Below are 16,309 nucleotides of genomic sequence, written 5' to 3'. Positions count from 1 at the left end.
CAAACTGATCTTCCCCGAGGTCGGCTTCTACTAGTTTTTCCATTCGTCTGTAAAGAATTCGTGTTAGTATTTTGCAGCTGTGGCTTATTAAACTGATTGTTCGGTAATTTTCACATCTGTCAACATCTGCTTTCTTTGGGATTGGAATTATTATATTCTTCTTGAAGTCTGTGGGTATTTCGCCTGTTTCATACATCTTGCTCACCAGATGGTAGAGTTTTGTCAGGACTGGCTCTCCCAAGGCCGTCAGTAGTTCCAATGGAATGTTGTCTACTCCGGGGGCCTTGTTTCAACCCAGGGCTTTCAGTGCTCTGTCAAACTCTTCACACAGTATCGTATCTCCCATTTCATCTTCATCTATATCCTCTTCCATTTCCATAATATTGTCCTCAAGTGCATCGCCCTTGTATAGACGCTCTATATACTCCTTCCACCTTTCTGCTTTCCCTTCTTTGCTTAGAACTGGGTTTCCATCTGAGCTCTTGATGTTCATACAAGTGGTTCTCTTATCTCCAAAAGTCTCTTTAATTTTCCTGTAGGCAGTATCTATCTTACCCCTAGTGAGATACGCCTCTACATCCTTACATTTGTCCTCTAGCCATCCATGCTTAGCCATTTTGCACTTCCTGTCGATCTCATTTTTGAGACGTTTGTATTCCTTTTTTCCTGCTTCATTTACTGCATTTTTATATTTTCTCCTTTCATCAATTAAATTCAATATTTCTTCTGTTACCCAAGGATTTCTACTAGCCCTTGTCTTTCTACCTACTTGATCCTCTGCTGCCTTCACTACTTCATCCCTCAAAGCTACCCATTCTTCTTCTACTGTATTTCTTTCCCCCATTCCTGTCAATTGTTCCCTTATGCTCTCCCTGAAACTCTGTACAACCTCTGGTTCTTTCAGTTTATCCAGGTCCCATCTCCTTAAATTCCCAATTGCTGCAAGATGGCCGCCGAGTAAGTGACGCCAGAAACCATTTCCAGAAAGTTAAGTGATTTAGACAGGAATATAATTTAGTTTAACGCCGACAACAAATTAAATACGTGCATTAGTGTATCGTTTAGTCTTGCCGTTAAAGGTTTGACTTTTCTTTGCGTATTTTTTCAGAAAACACGAAAAGATCGTAACTTCGCGAAGTCGCGCTTAGGCTTAAATTTTGTAAACATGTTTGTTTCTTGTTTCACGGTAATTTAACTAGTTTCTCGGTAACAAATAAGTAAACTACCGTAAATAGTGTATAACTTCATTGTTTTAATACAGATTTCAGAAAAACAGCGTAATTTTATATCAGAAACTTGCCTATATACATTTGTTTATAGGCCTAATTCTCGTAACGTTTTTCGAGAATCAAAGTTAAAGTATCTCGTTTAATTGTCCTTTTTTTCATTCCATCGAGTGAAATATATAATAAATAGCGTATACCTTCGTTGTTTTAATACAGATCTCAGAAAAACAGCGGAATTTTAAATCAGAAACTTGCTTATATACATTTGTGAATAGGCTTAATTCTTGTAACGTCTTTTTTGATTTTCGGTAATTTAATTGATTTATTCAAGCTAAAGTATTATTTTTGCCATGAGTGAGAAGTGCCTGACTTGCCGTAGAATTGTTAGTTCCGGGGTTTGGTGTGATGGATGCAGTAGTTTTTTTCACTGGGGGGACTGCAGTGGAGTGGGTGTTGGGAAAGTGGATCAGGCTCATCAGTGGTTATGTAGGATTTGCAGCAGAGATAGGAAGATAGTGGAACAGGAGGGGAAAATTGCTGCCCTTCAGGCTGAGCTAGATCAGGCTAGGGAAGATCTGGACAGGTTAAGGAGGGAGAAGGGCAAAGAGAGGTGGGAAGTGGCAACAGGTAGCAGAAGGAACAGGCCTAGAACTAAGTCTGACAGTTTTGTGGTGAATGTCAAAAATAAGTTTGACCTGTTGCTTCAGTTAGAAACTGATGAGCCTCAAGCAGAGGTAGGTGTAGACAGGACACAACAAACTTTCAATAGGAAATTGAAAAAGAATGTAGGAAAGTCATCGAAAAGGAAGAAAGTTTTGTTGTTAGGCAGTTCTCATGCCAGAGGTGTAGGCCAACTTCTGCAGGAGGAATTAGGACCAGAATACCAGGTCACAAATTTTTTCAAACCAAGTGCTAGTCTGGATCAGGTGACAGAGGATTTAGGTTCACTCTGTAAAGGATTTACCAGGGAAGACACCGTGGTTATTGTGGGAGGGCCAGGGAACAGCATCGACAGAGATCCTGGGTACAGTATAGAGTGTGACCTGGTAAAGATTGCGTCGGCATCGAGACACACCAATGTTGAGTTTGTATCTGTCCTGAGACGCCATGACCGGCCGCATTTGGACTCTTCTGTTGGGAGAGTTAATTTGGAGTTGGAACGGCTGCTTGGGTCAGGTGCGGGGGCTCATATTGGTGTGGTTCCTGTTGATTATCTCAGTAGGTGGGACTATACCAGGCACGGCCTACATCTCAACAGGAAAGGGAAGGGGAAACTGGCTGGGGTAATAGCAGGAAATTTAAGGGGGGAAGGCACTGCCATGAATGGTAAAATACCAGTGGTTACAGGTGTTGGAGCAGCATCTTTTTTAGGATAGGTAAGACAGAAAGATGTCAAGTTCTACGAGAGGTCAGGATTGAAACAAATCTTCAGTTTAGGAAAGAAATTAAACAGCACAATTCTAGCACATTAGATCACCAATCACAGCTACCAATTATAAATTTTCACCAATCACCAGAAATTTTATCTCCACCAAGTTGTATCTCAGTCCTAGGTAATTGCATTGATGAATTAAAGTCACCCAACCCAGTTGACATAATCTGCCTCTCTGAACACCATGTGACCACTGTTATAGGAACTAGGCCTAAGCACAAGGAGAAACTCAGACAGGAGAGTACTGCAAATGTTAGAATAAGGAAAGGTTCTCATAAAAGTATAATTAAAAATAATGTAAGTATATTTCATCAAAATATTGGGAGTTTAAAGAATAAAGTAGATGAGCTTCTGGTTTGTTTAGAAGATTTAGAAGCTGAGAATGAAATAGATATACTATGCCTGTCTGAGCATCACATTGTTACTGATATGGATAAGGTAAATGTAAGTGGATATAAGCTCTCTGCACATGTAATGAGAGAAAATATGGAGAAAGGAGGAGTTGCCATATATGTCAAAAGTTATCATTGTGCAAAAAGTATAGAAACAAAAAAGTTTTGTGTAGAGAAACATATAGAAGCATGTGCCTGTGAGCTTAAATTAAATAAAGGCACATTTATAATTGTAACTGTATATAGGTCCCCATCAGGAAATTTTCATCTATTTCTGAAAAATTTGGACTCCTTGTTGTGCTATCTGTCAGACAGGGGGAAGCAAATTATTATTTGTGGGGACTTCAATGTAGATTCTCTGAAAGAGGGTAATTGGAAAAATGACCTTGAAGTATTACTCGGTTCTTTCAATTTGACACCCGTTATTGATTTTCCTACTCGGGTGGTAAAGGATAGCAGCTGACTGATAGATAACTTCTTTGTAGACCAAGATAAGTTTAACCAGATAAATGCTCAGCCTGTTGAGAATGGTCTTTCTGATCATGGTGCACAGCTAGTTACAATATATGACATAGCTCCATTCAGCAATATTAAACAGTCCTCCAAAGTAGTACGTTCAGTCAACGATTTAACAATTGCAAATTTCAGGGAAAGCCTACAGCAGTTAGACTGGGATGAGGTGTACCGTGAACCTGATGCCAATTTAAAATATAATTTATTTCATGACATTTTTGTAAATGCATTTGAAAACTGCTTCCCCAAGAAAATAGTTAAATATACTCGTAAGAAACCTTGTAACAAACCATGGCTTACTAAGGGTATAAAAATATCTTGTAACCGGAAAAGGGGAATGTATCTGACAGCAAGAAAGAGTAGTGACCCAGAAACTATAAAAAATTATAAAAACTACTGTGTTATATTAAGAAAAGTTATTAAAAAATCCAGGAGTATGTGTATCATGTCTGAAATCAGCAACTCTGATAATAAAATTAAAACAATTTGGAATATTATTAAAAGAGAAACAGGTCAACCAAGAGCAGAGGAAGACAGTATTACCATCAAATTGAATGAAAGCTTTACGAACAAAAAGTCAGAAGTTGAAAATATTTTTAATAATCATTTTCTAAATGTTGTGGATATAGTAGGATCCAGGTGTTCATTAGAAGATGCTAGGCTGTTAATGGAAGAGGCCATACCTATGCAATTTGATACAATTGAAATCTCACCACTTCTCCCTCTGAAATTAAGAAAATAATAAACTTGCTTAAAAGCAAAAACTCACATGGAATTGATGGCATTTCCAGCAAAATACTAAAAGCTTGTTCTCAACAGATAAGTAAGATTCTCAGCCACCTGTGTAATAGCTCTCTGGAACAGGGCATTTTCCCTGATAGACTGAAATATGCTATTGTTATACCTTTGCATAAAAAGGGGGATAGATCTGATGTCAACAATTACCGCCCAATCTCCCTTCTAACAGCTTTATCCAAAATTTTTGAGAAAGTAATGTATTCAAGAGTAGCTTCACATATCTGTAAAAATGAAGTACTAACAAAATGTCAGTTTGGTTTCCAGAAAGGTTTTTCAACAGAAAATGCCATATATGCTTTCACCAGTCAAATTTTGAATGATCTGAATAACCGAAAACCACCCATTGGGATTTTTTGTGATCTCTCAAAGGCTTTTGATTGTGTAAATCATGAAATTCTGCTAGACAAGCTCAAGTATTGTGGCATGAGTGGGACAGTGCACAAATGGTTTAATTCGTACCTAACTGGAAGAGTGCAGAAAGTTGAAATAAGTAGTTCTCGTAACATGCAAAGATCAGCACATTCCTCAAACTGGGGAACTATCAAGAATGGGGTTCCACAAGGGTCAGTCTTGGGTCCTTTGTTGTTCTTATTATATATTAATGACTTGCCATTCTATATTCATGAAGAGGCAAAGTTAGTTCTCTTTGCTGATGATACAAGTATAGTAATCACACCTGAGAAACAAGAATTATCTGATGAAATTGTCAATACTGTCTTTCAGAAAATTACTAAGTGGTTCCTTGTAAACGGACTCTCACTGAATTTTGATAAGACACAGTACATACAGTTCCGTACAGTGAATGGTATGACGCCACTAATAAATATAGACCTTAATCAGAAGCATATAGCTAAGGTAGAATATTCCAAATTTTTAGGTATGTCCATTGATGAGAGATTAAATTGGAAGAAACACATTGATGATCTGCTGAAACGTTTGAGTTCAGCTACTTATGCAATAAGGGTCATTGCAAATTTTGGTGATAAACATCTTAGTAAATTAGCTTACTACGCCTATTTTCACTCATTGCTTTCATATGGCATCATATTTTGGGGTAATTCATCACTGAGGAATAAAGTATTTATTGCACAAAAGCGTGTAATCAGAATAATAGCTGGAGTCCACCCAAGATCATCCTGCAGACATTTATTTAAGGATCTAGGGATATTCACAGTAGCTTCTCAGTATATATACTCTCTTATGAAATTTGTTATCAACAACCAAACCCAATTCAAAAGTAATAGCAGTGTGCATAACTACAATACTAGGAGAAAGGACGATCTTCACTATTCAAGATTAAATCTAACTTTGGCACAGAAAGGGGTGAATTATACTGGCACTAAAGTCTTTGGTCACTTACCAAATAGTATCAAAAGTCTGACAGATAACCAACAAGTATTTAAGAAGAAATTAAAAGAATTTCTGAATGACAACTCCTTCTACTCCATAGAGGAATTTTTAGATATAAATTAAGAAAAAAATTATTAAAAAAAATTTTAAAAAATTAAAATAAATAAATAAATAAATAAAAATAAAAAAACACACAAAAAATAAAGTTGTTATATTAACTTAAGTATGTTGTTAAATTAACCTAATTATGTCATGTATTGGAAAATTCGACTCGTTCCACATCATTACGAAATATCGTATTCATGATCCATGGAACTAGTATTAATCTAATCTAATCTAATCTAATCCACCTTTTTGCAGTTTCTTTAGTTTTAATCTACAGTTCTTAACCAATAGACTGTGGTCAGAGTCCACATCTGCCCCTGGAAATGTCTTACAATTTAAAACCTGGTTCCTAAATCTCTGTCTTACCATTATATAATCTATCTGATACCTTTTAGTGTCTCCAGGGTTCTTCCATGTATACAACCTTCTATCATGATTCTTAAACCAAGTCTTAGCTATGATTAAGTTGTGCTCTGTGCAAAATTCTACCAGGCGGCTTCCTCTTTCATTTCTTAGCCCCAGTCCATATTCACCTACTACGTTTCCTTCTCTCCCTTTTCCTACACTCGAATTCCAGTCACCAATGACTATTAAATTTTCGTCTCCCTTCACTGTCTGAATAATTTCTTTTATTTCATCATACATTTCTTCAATTTCTTCGTCATCTGCAGAGCTAGTTGGCATATAAACTTGTACTACTGTAGTAGGTGTGGGCTTCGTATCTATCTTGGCCACAATAATGCGTTCACTATGCTGTTTGTAGTAGCTTACCCGCATTCCTATTTTCCTATTCATTATTAAACCTACTCCTGCATTACCCCTATTTGACTTTGTGTTTATAACCCTGTAGTCACCTGACAAGAAGTCTTGTTCCTCCTGCCACCGAACTTCACTAATTCCCACTATATCTAACTTTAACCTATCCATTTCCCTTTTTAAATTTTCTAACCTACCTGCCCGATTAAGGGATCTGACATTCCATGCTCCGATCCGTAGAACGCCAGTTTTCTTTCTGCTGATAACGACATCCTCTTGAGTAGTCCCCGCCCGGAGATCCGAATGGGGGACTATTTTACCTCCGGAATATTTTACCCAAGAGGACGCCATCATCATTTAATCATACAGTAAAGCTGCATGCCCTCGGGAAAAATTACGGCTGTAGTTTCCCCTTGCTTTCAGCCGTTCACAGTACCAGCACAGCAAGGCCGTTTTGGTTATTGTTACAAGGCCAGATCAGTCAATCATCCAGACTGTTGCCCTTGCAACTACTGAAAAGGCTGCTGCCCCTCTTCAGGAACCACACGTTTGTCTGGCCTCTCAACAGATACCCCTCCGTTGTGGTTGTACCTACGGTACGGCTATCTGTATCGCTGAGGCACGCCAGCCTCCCCACCAACGGCAAGGTCCATGGTTCATGGGGGGAAATTTAATGTGTCAAGCATTATATTTTTACCCTGCATAGGGTAGTTGTTGCTTATCTCTACTTTGTGAACATGTTCTGTAATAGCCATAATTAACTTTTATTGTGGGCCTAATAATAAAAACAGTCGAGGGTTCATTGTTCATTATAAGACTTGCCTTAAGGGTGAAGTGTAAAGTTATTTATACATATATTCTTGTGTATATATGATTTTTTTACAAATTATTTGTGTGATTCCACATTTCAGAAGCTATGCAAACAACCAGAAAATGAGACAACATTTGCGAACCTTGCACCGGAGAATAAATGATTTGAAGGTTGGTACTGTTCATATGTGGATAATATTCTGTTTTAAAGTTATCATAAGCTTGAGATGATTGAAAACCTTTATATAGGAGAAACTACAATAGATTTTTTGTGATTGTTTCCCTACTAAGACAATAATATTTACTTGTTTATCAAATAAGAATAATTATCTGTATGGACAGACCCTATTAAAAATCAAGGTTTTAATCAAATCTTGTTATAAGCTGCATCACATCTCACAAATCAGAAATTTAGATCCTTATTAAAATTTGATCCGTACTTTGTAAGTAGAAGCTATTTTCTTTCATTTTTATAATATTAAAATATACTTTTTTATACATAAAATATACTTATTTATAATATTAAAATATACTTTAATCAGAAGTTACACAACCTGAACAATATTTACGAGCCAATACTTGACCACTTGTAAATGATGTCACTCTATTTTATATGAGAGATACTATGTTGCCAGCAATTTTTACTCCTGAAAAAGGGGAAAAGTATATTTTGGAGGTGAGACTCGATGAACAAGGAAAAACAGCCTTTCTTTCATCATCTATTGTATTGATGGCAAAAATTACTCCAGTAATACTGAGTTCATAACCTATATCATAAGATATATTGGGGTCTGAAAATACAGGAAACACATAATATTGTAGTAAGCTCTACCTTAACCCAAACATTACAGCAGTTTCAAAAACTGAGAAAGAGAGATTCCTTGCTTTTTAACCATAAATATTGTTAAATGAAAATAGACACAAAACATTTCAATGAAATAAAAATACGAAACATAATAGGTTGCTCACATTATCAGCTGAAAAACTGGATGAAAATGGTACAATTATTTAAAACCTGCAGCTTCTGTTGCATAGTACAAAACAAATACAGTGTCATATGTACTTCAGTCAGTTGGGATTGGGGGAGCGAAAACTGGTTTCATTTATCGGAAAAATTGGAAATAGAAGTGAATCCAGCCATTCTGTCAGAATGTGTTCCCCCTAAATTTCTACAGTTTCTCTCTAAATTCTCCACAGTACTGTGCACAGGAAAGATATATGTCTTTTGACAAATAAGTAAGACAAAAAGTAAGAAAACAAATATACTTCTGCTCTGAGAAACAACAGAACATTATTGCATTCTTTTTTAAATGATGAGAGTTGAAGAAATTTGCACTCCATTTGCAACATGGTAAAAAATGCAGGCAGAATTTCCCGGATGAGGAGGAAATTTTGTTTTGTGTAATATAGAATAATTTTTGTGAATAGGCTTAACTGTGTGAGATGGATTAAGCAGGTGGCTAAGAATAACATGCAAGTTGCACACAGTAGATGTGGAAAGTGAAAGGACACATAAAGATATAAAGTATGCAAGCATTTACGAAAGTCTGGCATTAGTATTTATGATATTCTGAAATAAAATATAACCACACATAAATATTAAGATGTCAATGAAACTGAAGCCACCAAAACTGTATTAATTATCTTTAATACAACATTTATGTTAACTAGTTGATAGCAAAATTTCTTTAAAATGCAAAGATAATATGCAGCTGTACTTATCTGTGGCACTAAGCATGTGTGCTGCTACACTATGTGATCAATAGTATCCAGACACACCCAAAAACATGCTTTTCATATTAGGTGCATTGTGCTGCCACCTGCTGCCAGGTATTCCATATCAGCAACCTCAGTAGTCATTATACATTGTGAGACAGCAGAATGGGGCGCTCCGAAGAACTCACGAACTTCGAACATGGTCATGTGACTGGGTGCCCTACGTCTGTACGCGAGATTTCCACACTCCTAAACATCCCTAGGTCCGCTATTTCCCATGTGATATAGTGAAGTGAAAACATGAAAGGACACGTACAGGACAGAAGCGTACAGACTGACCTTGTCTCTTGACTGACCACCGACAGTTGAAGGGGTAGTAATGTGTAATAGGCACACATCTATCCAAACCATCACACAGGAATTCCAAACTGCATGAGGATTCACAGCAAGTACTATGACAGTTAGGCGGGGGGTGAGAAAACTTAGATTTCATGGTTGAGCGGCTGCTTATAAGCCAAACATCACTCAGGTATACGCTGAACGACACCTCGCTTGGTTTAAGGAGTGTAAACATTAGATGACTGAACAGTAGAAAAACGTTGTGTGGAATGAGGAATCACTGTACACAATGTGGTGATCCGGTGGCAGTGTGTGGGTATGGCGAATGCCCAGTGAACATCACCTGCCAGCATGTGTAGTGCCAACAGTAAAATTTGGTGGCAGTGGTGTTATGGCGTGGTCGTGTTTTTCATTGGAGGGGGGGCAAACCTTGTTGTTATGTGTGGCACTATCACATTACAGGCGTACATTGATGTTTTAAGCACCTTCTTGCTTTCCACTGTTGAAGAGCAACATCTTTCAACACAGTCGACCACCTGTCCATAATGCACGGCCTGTGGCAGTGTGGTTACATGGCAGTAACATACCCGTAATGGACTGGCCTGCACAGAGTCCTGACCTGAATCCTATAGAACACCTTTGGGATGTTGTGGAACGCCGACTGACATCGATACCTCTCCTCAGTGCAGCACTCCATGAAGAATAGGCTGCCATTTCCCAAGAAACCTTCCAGCACCTGACTGAACGTATGCCTGTGAGAGTGGAAACTGTCATCAAGGCTAAGGGTGGGCCAACACCGTATTGAATTCCAGCATTACCGATGGAGGGCGCCAGAAATTGGGAAGTCATTTTCAGCCAGGTGTTCGGATACTTTTGATCATATAGAGTATGTATTCAAGTTTTTTGAATACTTTTTTTTAACTGGCAACAATATTGATTTCCTCTAACTGTAGCAAAACTTAAACCAACATATTTGTACGCGCACCACAGATCTACATAATTTTTGAAGTTTTATAAGATTTTGGTTTATGCCCTTTTTCATAATTCCATGGTTATTTCATGGAAGTTATATAAGTGTAGGTGTGCTGCTGGTGGTGTTGCAAAGCAAAAATTTAGTGGAAGCAATAAACCCAATCACCACTGTGGCAGACAGAACGAATTGACTGACAGACATAATCAGACATACTAGGTAACTATTTAAGAGGTCTTCCGTTGCAGCCCAAGTATGTTAGTTTCAGAGCAGTGTTTTAAGAGAAAATAGTGCTCTGCTGCCAGGGTCATTGCTGCTCCCTGAAAGGAATACTCATAAAAATCACAGCATTGTTTTGAATGATGCAGAGGAAACTGTTATATTGATTTATGCAGAAGTGGAAAACAGTTTAAGCCATTGGTGCAATAAACAGATATGTACTACCATTGCACAGTTTGAAGATTGCTGTATCATGTGGTGCAAGTATGGCACAAATTCAGAATAACTTGGGAAATGGACTTATTGACATCGCATGTTTGTGATAAGAACTGGACATGTCCAGGGCTTGCTTTGACATTGCACAAAACAGTAGTCAGAGTCTGCTACGTGAAATACCTCCAAGAAGTTCACTGTGGTTGTGTTACACAAGATCTGTTTATAGACTTCTTGTTGCACACAAAATAGGTGCTTTGGTGTAACATTAAGAGTGCTTATAAAGAGAAGTTAACTATTTCAAATTACATGTTCTTTGACTACAAGACGGATATAGTGCATTATCATCACACCTTGTCTATCATGATTTTGTTATTCAGAAAGTCTCAACTACTTTTACTTCTCGTGAGAAAAACTTTATAAAGCATCTCTGTCAGTTATATCTGAGAAATATAGAGATGTCATGAAGCTTGCCAAGGAGGATGTGCCAGTCTCAGATATGTAACCATTACAAATGCTACATACAGTTTAGCAGCAGGAGAAGCACAGTGAACTTTTTATCAACATTCCATGCCTATCACTTTTATTAGGGTATCCACTTTTTCTGTGTAATTCTTAGACCCCTCATCATATTTAGTAATCTGTAAATAGTTAATAATTGTTCAGTTTTTTAAAATTCAGTAAATGTTATACCAAATATTTGTTTCGTTAAGTAAAAAGCTGTAACAGTGTATTGACAGCCAGAATAAAGGTTGGGAAAGGACAAGAGTTATTAACAAAGTTTTCAAATTCCTGGGCAATTTTTTTTTGTTTTACTGGAAGGTATCTAAACACGACTTAATCTGGATTAAGGCTTTCAATTATGGATGGGTTAATCATAACAGATACGTGATTAATCATAACAGGTACATGATGGGGCATTCTGGGGGATGTGTTTGGACTAGACAGATGCTTGGTGAGCCGTATGTATTTTACTGTATTAAGATAACTGTGAAATTTGGAGTGTTAGTATTATGTTCTGACAGAGCATGTACACCCCAGGACAATTGGGAAAACTGGGTAAAACGTGGGAATTTCTTTGTGTGGGGAAAACCCAGAAATTTCTTAAAACTTTGAGAATTTTTCATTGTTCCAGTTTTCAGTTAAATTTTTGTAATTTTAACTGGTAAGAACTGATATTCTAACAAAGAATTTTACTTTAGACCACTCCTGCAGGATAATACTGCAACAGTGAAACATAAATGAGAGAATAACACCAAAACAAAACTTTATTTGCAAAGAAAATGCACTATGTACAGTAAAAAAACACACATTATTATGAAGATGATAGTTGCTACTCACCATATAGTGGAGATACAGTCGCAGATGGACACAACAAGAAGACTGTCACAAAATGAGCTTTCAGCCAATAAGGCCTTTGTCGAAAATTCACACACACGTGAGTGAGTTACCGTATTTACTCGAGTCTAAGCCGCACTCGAATCTAAGCCGCACCTGAAAAATGAGACTCGAAATCAAGGAAAAAAAATTTCCCGAATCTAAGCCGCACCTGAAATTTGAGACTCGAAATTCAAGGGGAGAGAAAAGTTTTAGGCAGCATCTCCAAATCGAAAAAAAGTTGGTCCACTGTAATATGAGACAATTTAGGTCGAATGAATGACGATACAGCTACAGTAGTTTGGTTCGAATCGTAAGCTTAGCAGTTAAGCTTTACCATTGCTATGCGTCAGGCGCTCCGTCCGTATTTATACGGGTACCCTTCCTTTTTCACGTGCTTCGTCTGGTTTGAATTGATTGCTTATTTTTCTTTGATCTGATAAGCGCAGTTTTCTTTGTTATAGGTGTTTACGTCACTCTACGCTGAAAATGCATTACTGTACTGTGTCATGCATTGTTTGTCGTACTCTGACACTGCGTATTTACGGCCTGTCGCCGATCGCGGCATGGCTTGCTTTTGAGCGCGCTACCGCAGCTTACAAATAAAAAAAAGAAAAAGAGAGAGAGAGAGGAAACGTCTCATTAGCGAAACAATGGCAAGAGACTGCTACTTGTTGTTACTTACACTGCTGCTTTCTTTGATAATGATTAACAAGAACCAAATAATAGACTGCGTATGATAGATGATGTTCTGAACGAGAGTTTAGCGAAAATTTTTCTCCGTTTGAAAATCTTTGCAGGCGCCTCTTTAGTACATTACATTCTGCACAGAAATTAGAGTCGTCTTAGATTTAAAAATCTAGGCAATTGCCTCACTTTATTTCTGACTGTATCACTGTTTAGCATAAGAATAATACGAATATACACATGACATGATATGTATATTCTTCCGCGTTTGCTGTTGTCTCACTCTAGTTTTGTGGTTTATTACGCAGACAGGATTTAAATGAGATAGTCGCAAACACGAAACAATACATGACAAAATGTTTATATTCGTATTAATCTTATGTGACAAGAATACTGCATGTGATTCACAATTTATAAAAGTTCGTATTAGCAACCATCTCTTTTCACAGATAGGAAAAAATTCAGAACGTAGAGTTTTTTGGCCATATTGACAAACATCCTGAACATTCTTGCCAGTCGGGTTTTCGTAGTACATTGAAATGCTGCTACATTCGAAGATGAACAATACGGAATTAGTATTTACTTCGTTGGATAATGTATGAAAATGCAGTGGTCGAAACTCGGCGCGGAGAAAATTTTTTTTTTTTTTTTTTTAATATATTTACTGGCGCAGAGGTTTTGGTGCCAGTATTTATCTTTGTGCCTACAAACAGCACCCTAAAAAGCATGCCTGTGTAGCGCTACATATATTCGACGGCAGAACTAAGTTGTGGCCGCTCCCAGCGACATTTTTAAGAACTTCCGCTTGCTTTGCACTCGATTCTAAGCCGCAGGCGGTTTTTTGGATTACGAAAACCGGAAAAAAAGTGCGGCTTAGATTCGAGTAAATACGGTACGTTTGCACGTATGTGTGTTGGGGGGGGGGGGGGGGGGGGGGCTTTATTTTTGACAAAGGCCTTAATGGTCGAAAGCTCATTTTGTGACAGTCTTTTGGTGTGCGTATCTGTGACTCAGCATCTCCACTATATGGTGAGTCGTGTATCCTTTTCATAATATTGTTGCATTCCACCCTGGATTTTCAATTGTTTGACAGTGCACACACACGCAAGCGTCTGCCAACAGCAAAATGTGTCAACGGCTTTGGGATGAAGAGTATGCAATACTTAGTAACAACACACTGCAGTTGATGAGCATGAGCATGACACCACAATGTTTACATTTCTTGACAGCTCACAGGAAAATATTGCAAATGGTTGTTTTAGAAGTGTTAATTTCAAAGTAAATTTCCTTTTACGCAACGTGAATTATGTTACATTACTGCCTAACTACACCATTGGAAAAAAAATTAACAGCCAATATTGTGTGTAAAGCTTAGCTTTTGTTGTATCCATACTGTTTGTTTATCAGTTTAAACCATTAACTTGGCTGGCAAAGGCACACCAATCAGTGCAATCTCAATTTCAGTGCTTTGGAAGCTACCATGAAGTATTTGTGGAATTTGTATTTGTGCTTTCTTATTATGAAAATATGCAGTGGACATGTTGCCATGCATCGAAGTGTTTTCCAAAACACATTGTTTTTTGCTGGGGTTCACTTCCTAAAGTGCTAGGGAGTTCTACACTGGTGTATAAAACCTTTACCATTCAAAGGATTGATAAGTTGTACAGCTGTGGATACCAGCAGAGAATGTCCAGGTGGCTTGGAATTTGGTTTTATGCTTGGTTTGGAGTGCATATTGCACATAAATTAAGGGTGGAAGCACAGAAAGCTTTGTCTTGCATTGCTGCCATCAGTTAAGTCACAAGAAAAGACTTAATTGGGAGATTCATAATTTGGAAGGTGTTCTTCCAGTATGTGATTAGAATGGAACCAATGCCTGTATCAGGCATTGGCAAGTTATTTCAGATGGGTGCAGATGCTTTGGAAAATTTTTATCGAGGTCCAGAAGAAAAAACGTATTCCTCAGTAATTTTTTATTTTAATTTTAACTCGCAAAATAATATGAAGTGCAGTAATAGGCATATTTGTATTCAAAAATATAGAAAAAAGCTCATATTCTGTTCTAACTCTGGATTCTAATAGACTGTCATATTTGTATTGGAAAACCCCAGAAAAAAAAATGTATATTCAGACTATTTTTTATTTTTATTTTCATACACAAAATATAAATAACAATATATAGGCATACTTGTATTTAAAATCAATGGGATAAGTTAGATTTGCAGTCTGGAGCCAGTTTCTTAAAGTTAGGTTCACTTGGGGAGCAACTTACGCGAATAGTGTCTTCAAGCTGTGCGACCATTAATCTTGAGGAATACTTGTTCTTCAAAAAATTCATTTTTTAAAAGGAAATTTCATGAATATATGTAGAGCACAAATAGTAGCAAAGTACATGATGACTAATTTTTTTACAATTTTCACATTTTTCTGGTGCATATTTACTCCAAAAGTTCTTCAGCAGATGCAGTTAAATACAAGATTGTTGGGAAATTTCTTCATGCAAGTGTGTTATCTCCATTCACAGTAAAGGCTTTGAAAGGCAGAACAGCTTCACAGCCACATGCATCCATTCTGCAGCTGGAAACTTCAAAACATGATTTTAAGAATTGCAACAGGTTTTCTATCTTGGAAAAGTCTTGGAATCTTCTGCAAATTCCTTCATTACATCTGAAATAAAATTTAATAATACTGACATGTCTGTTTCAGAATTACTTTTATATTCAAAAATTGTTGGAAAGCAAAAAAATTCTCACTTTCAATGTTTTTTTTTCAAATATATCCGGCTTGCAATGGAAAGAAGAGGGACACTTTGTATCAGATCACATATTAATGTCCTCCAAGAGAGCCATACCTATCATACTGCACTGATGTGCTAGGAACTCCAAGTAGTTTCTTGCTTCATGTGAATCCCAAGATTTCTAAGAAGGATGTTACTACTTATTTTATTTGCCAGAAATGTTCAATTACGTGACCTTTACTTGGCCAATGAACATTATTATACTGCAGTAAGTCAGAATGGCCAAATCACATTCAGAAAGAAACTCTTTGAAATATCTGTGCTGAAGAGCAGACCTCATAAAATTAACCAACTTGATCAACGTGTCCCTTACTTCTTTCAGTCACACACTAAGTTTCCAACAAAGGGCTGCCTGTTGAATTACACCCTGATAAGATAGCAGCCCAGCACTCTTATTTTAGATTATCTTTACTAGTCCTTTTTCTTTGCCGATAATTGCTGGGGCCCCTTCAGTTGAAAGAGACACCATATTTTCATAACTAATGTTTGATTTTTGTAATGAAGCCATCGAAAGTCTTGAATAAATCTTCTCTGCAAGTCTTGCCTTTCAACGGCAGTATTGTTAAAAATTTCTCTCTAAATTCTTTATTTTCAAAATCCAAAAATCAC

At 37.2% G+C, this 16,309-nt stretch overlaps 1 protein-coding gene across 1 annotated transcript in view; it reads left to right on the top strand.

Annotated features, from left to right (window-relative positions):
* Window positions 1-16,309, top strand: part of LOC126187451 (roquin-1) — a 279,093-nt gene that overhangs the window by 187,177 nt on the left and 75,607 nt on the right. The window contains exon 15 of the mRNA XM_049928539.1: window positions 7,484-7,553. Within this exon, the coding sequence (XP_049784496.1) occupies window positions 7,484-7,553 (70 nt within the window). The remainder of the gene's footprint in view (window positions 1-7,483; window positions 7,554-16,309) is intronic.

Source organism: Schistocerca cancellata, chromosome 5, assembly GCF_023864275.1.
Source record: "Schistocerca cancellata isolate TAMUIC-IGC-003103 chromosome 5, iqSchCanc2.1, whole genome shotgun sequence".
NCBI classification, from domain to species: domain Eukaryota; kingdom Metazoa; phylum Arthropoda; class Insecta; order Orthoptera; family Acrididae; genus Schistocerca; species Schistocerca cancellata.
The sequence above is the reverse complement of the archived record's forward strand: the minus strand, read 5'-3'. Positions and strand labels throughout refer to the sequence as shown.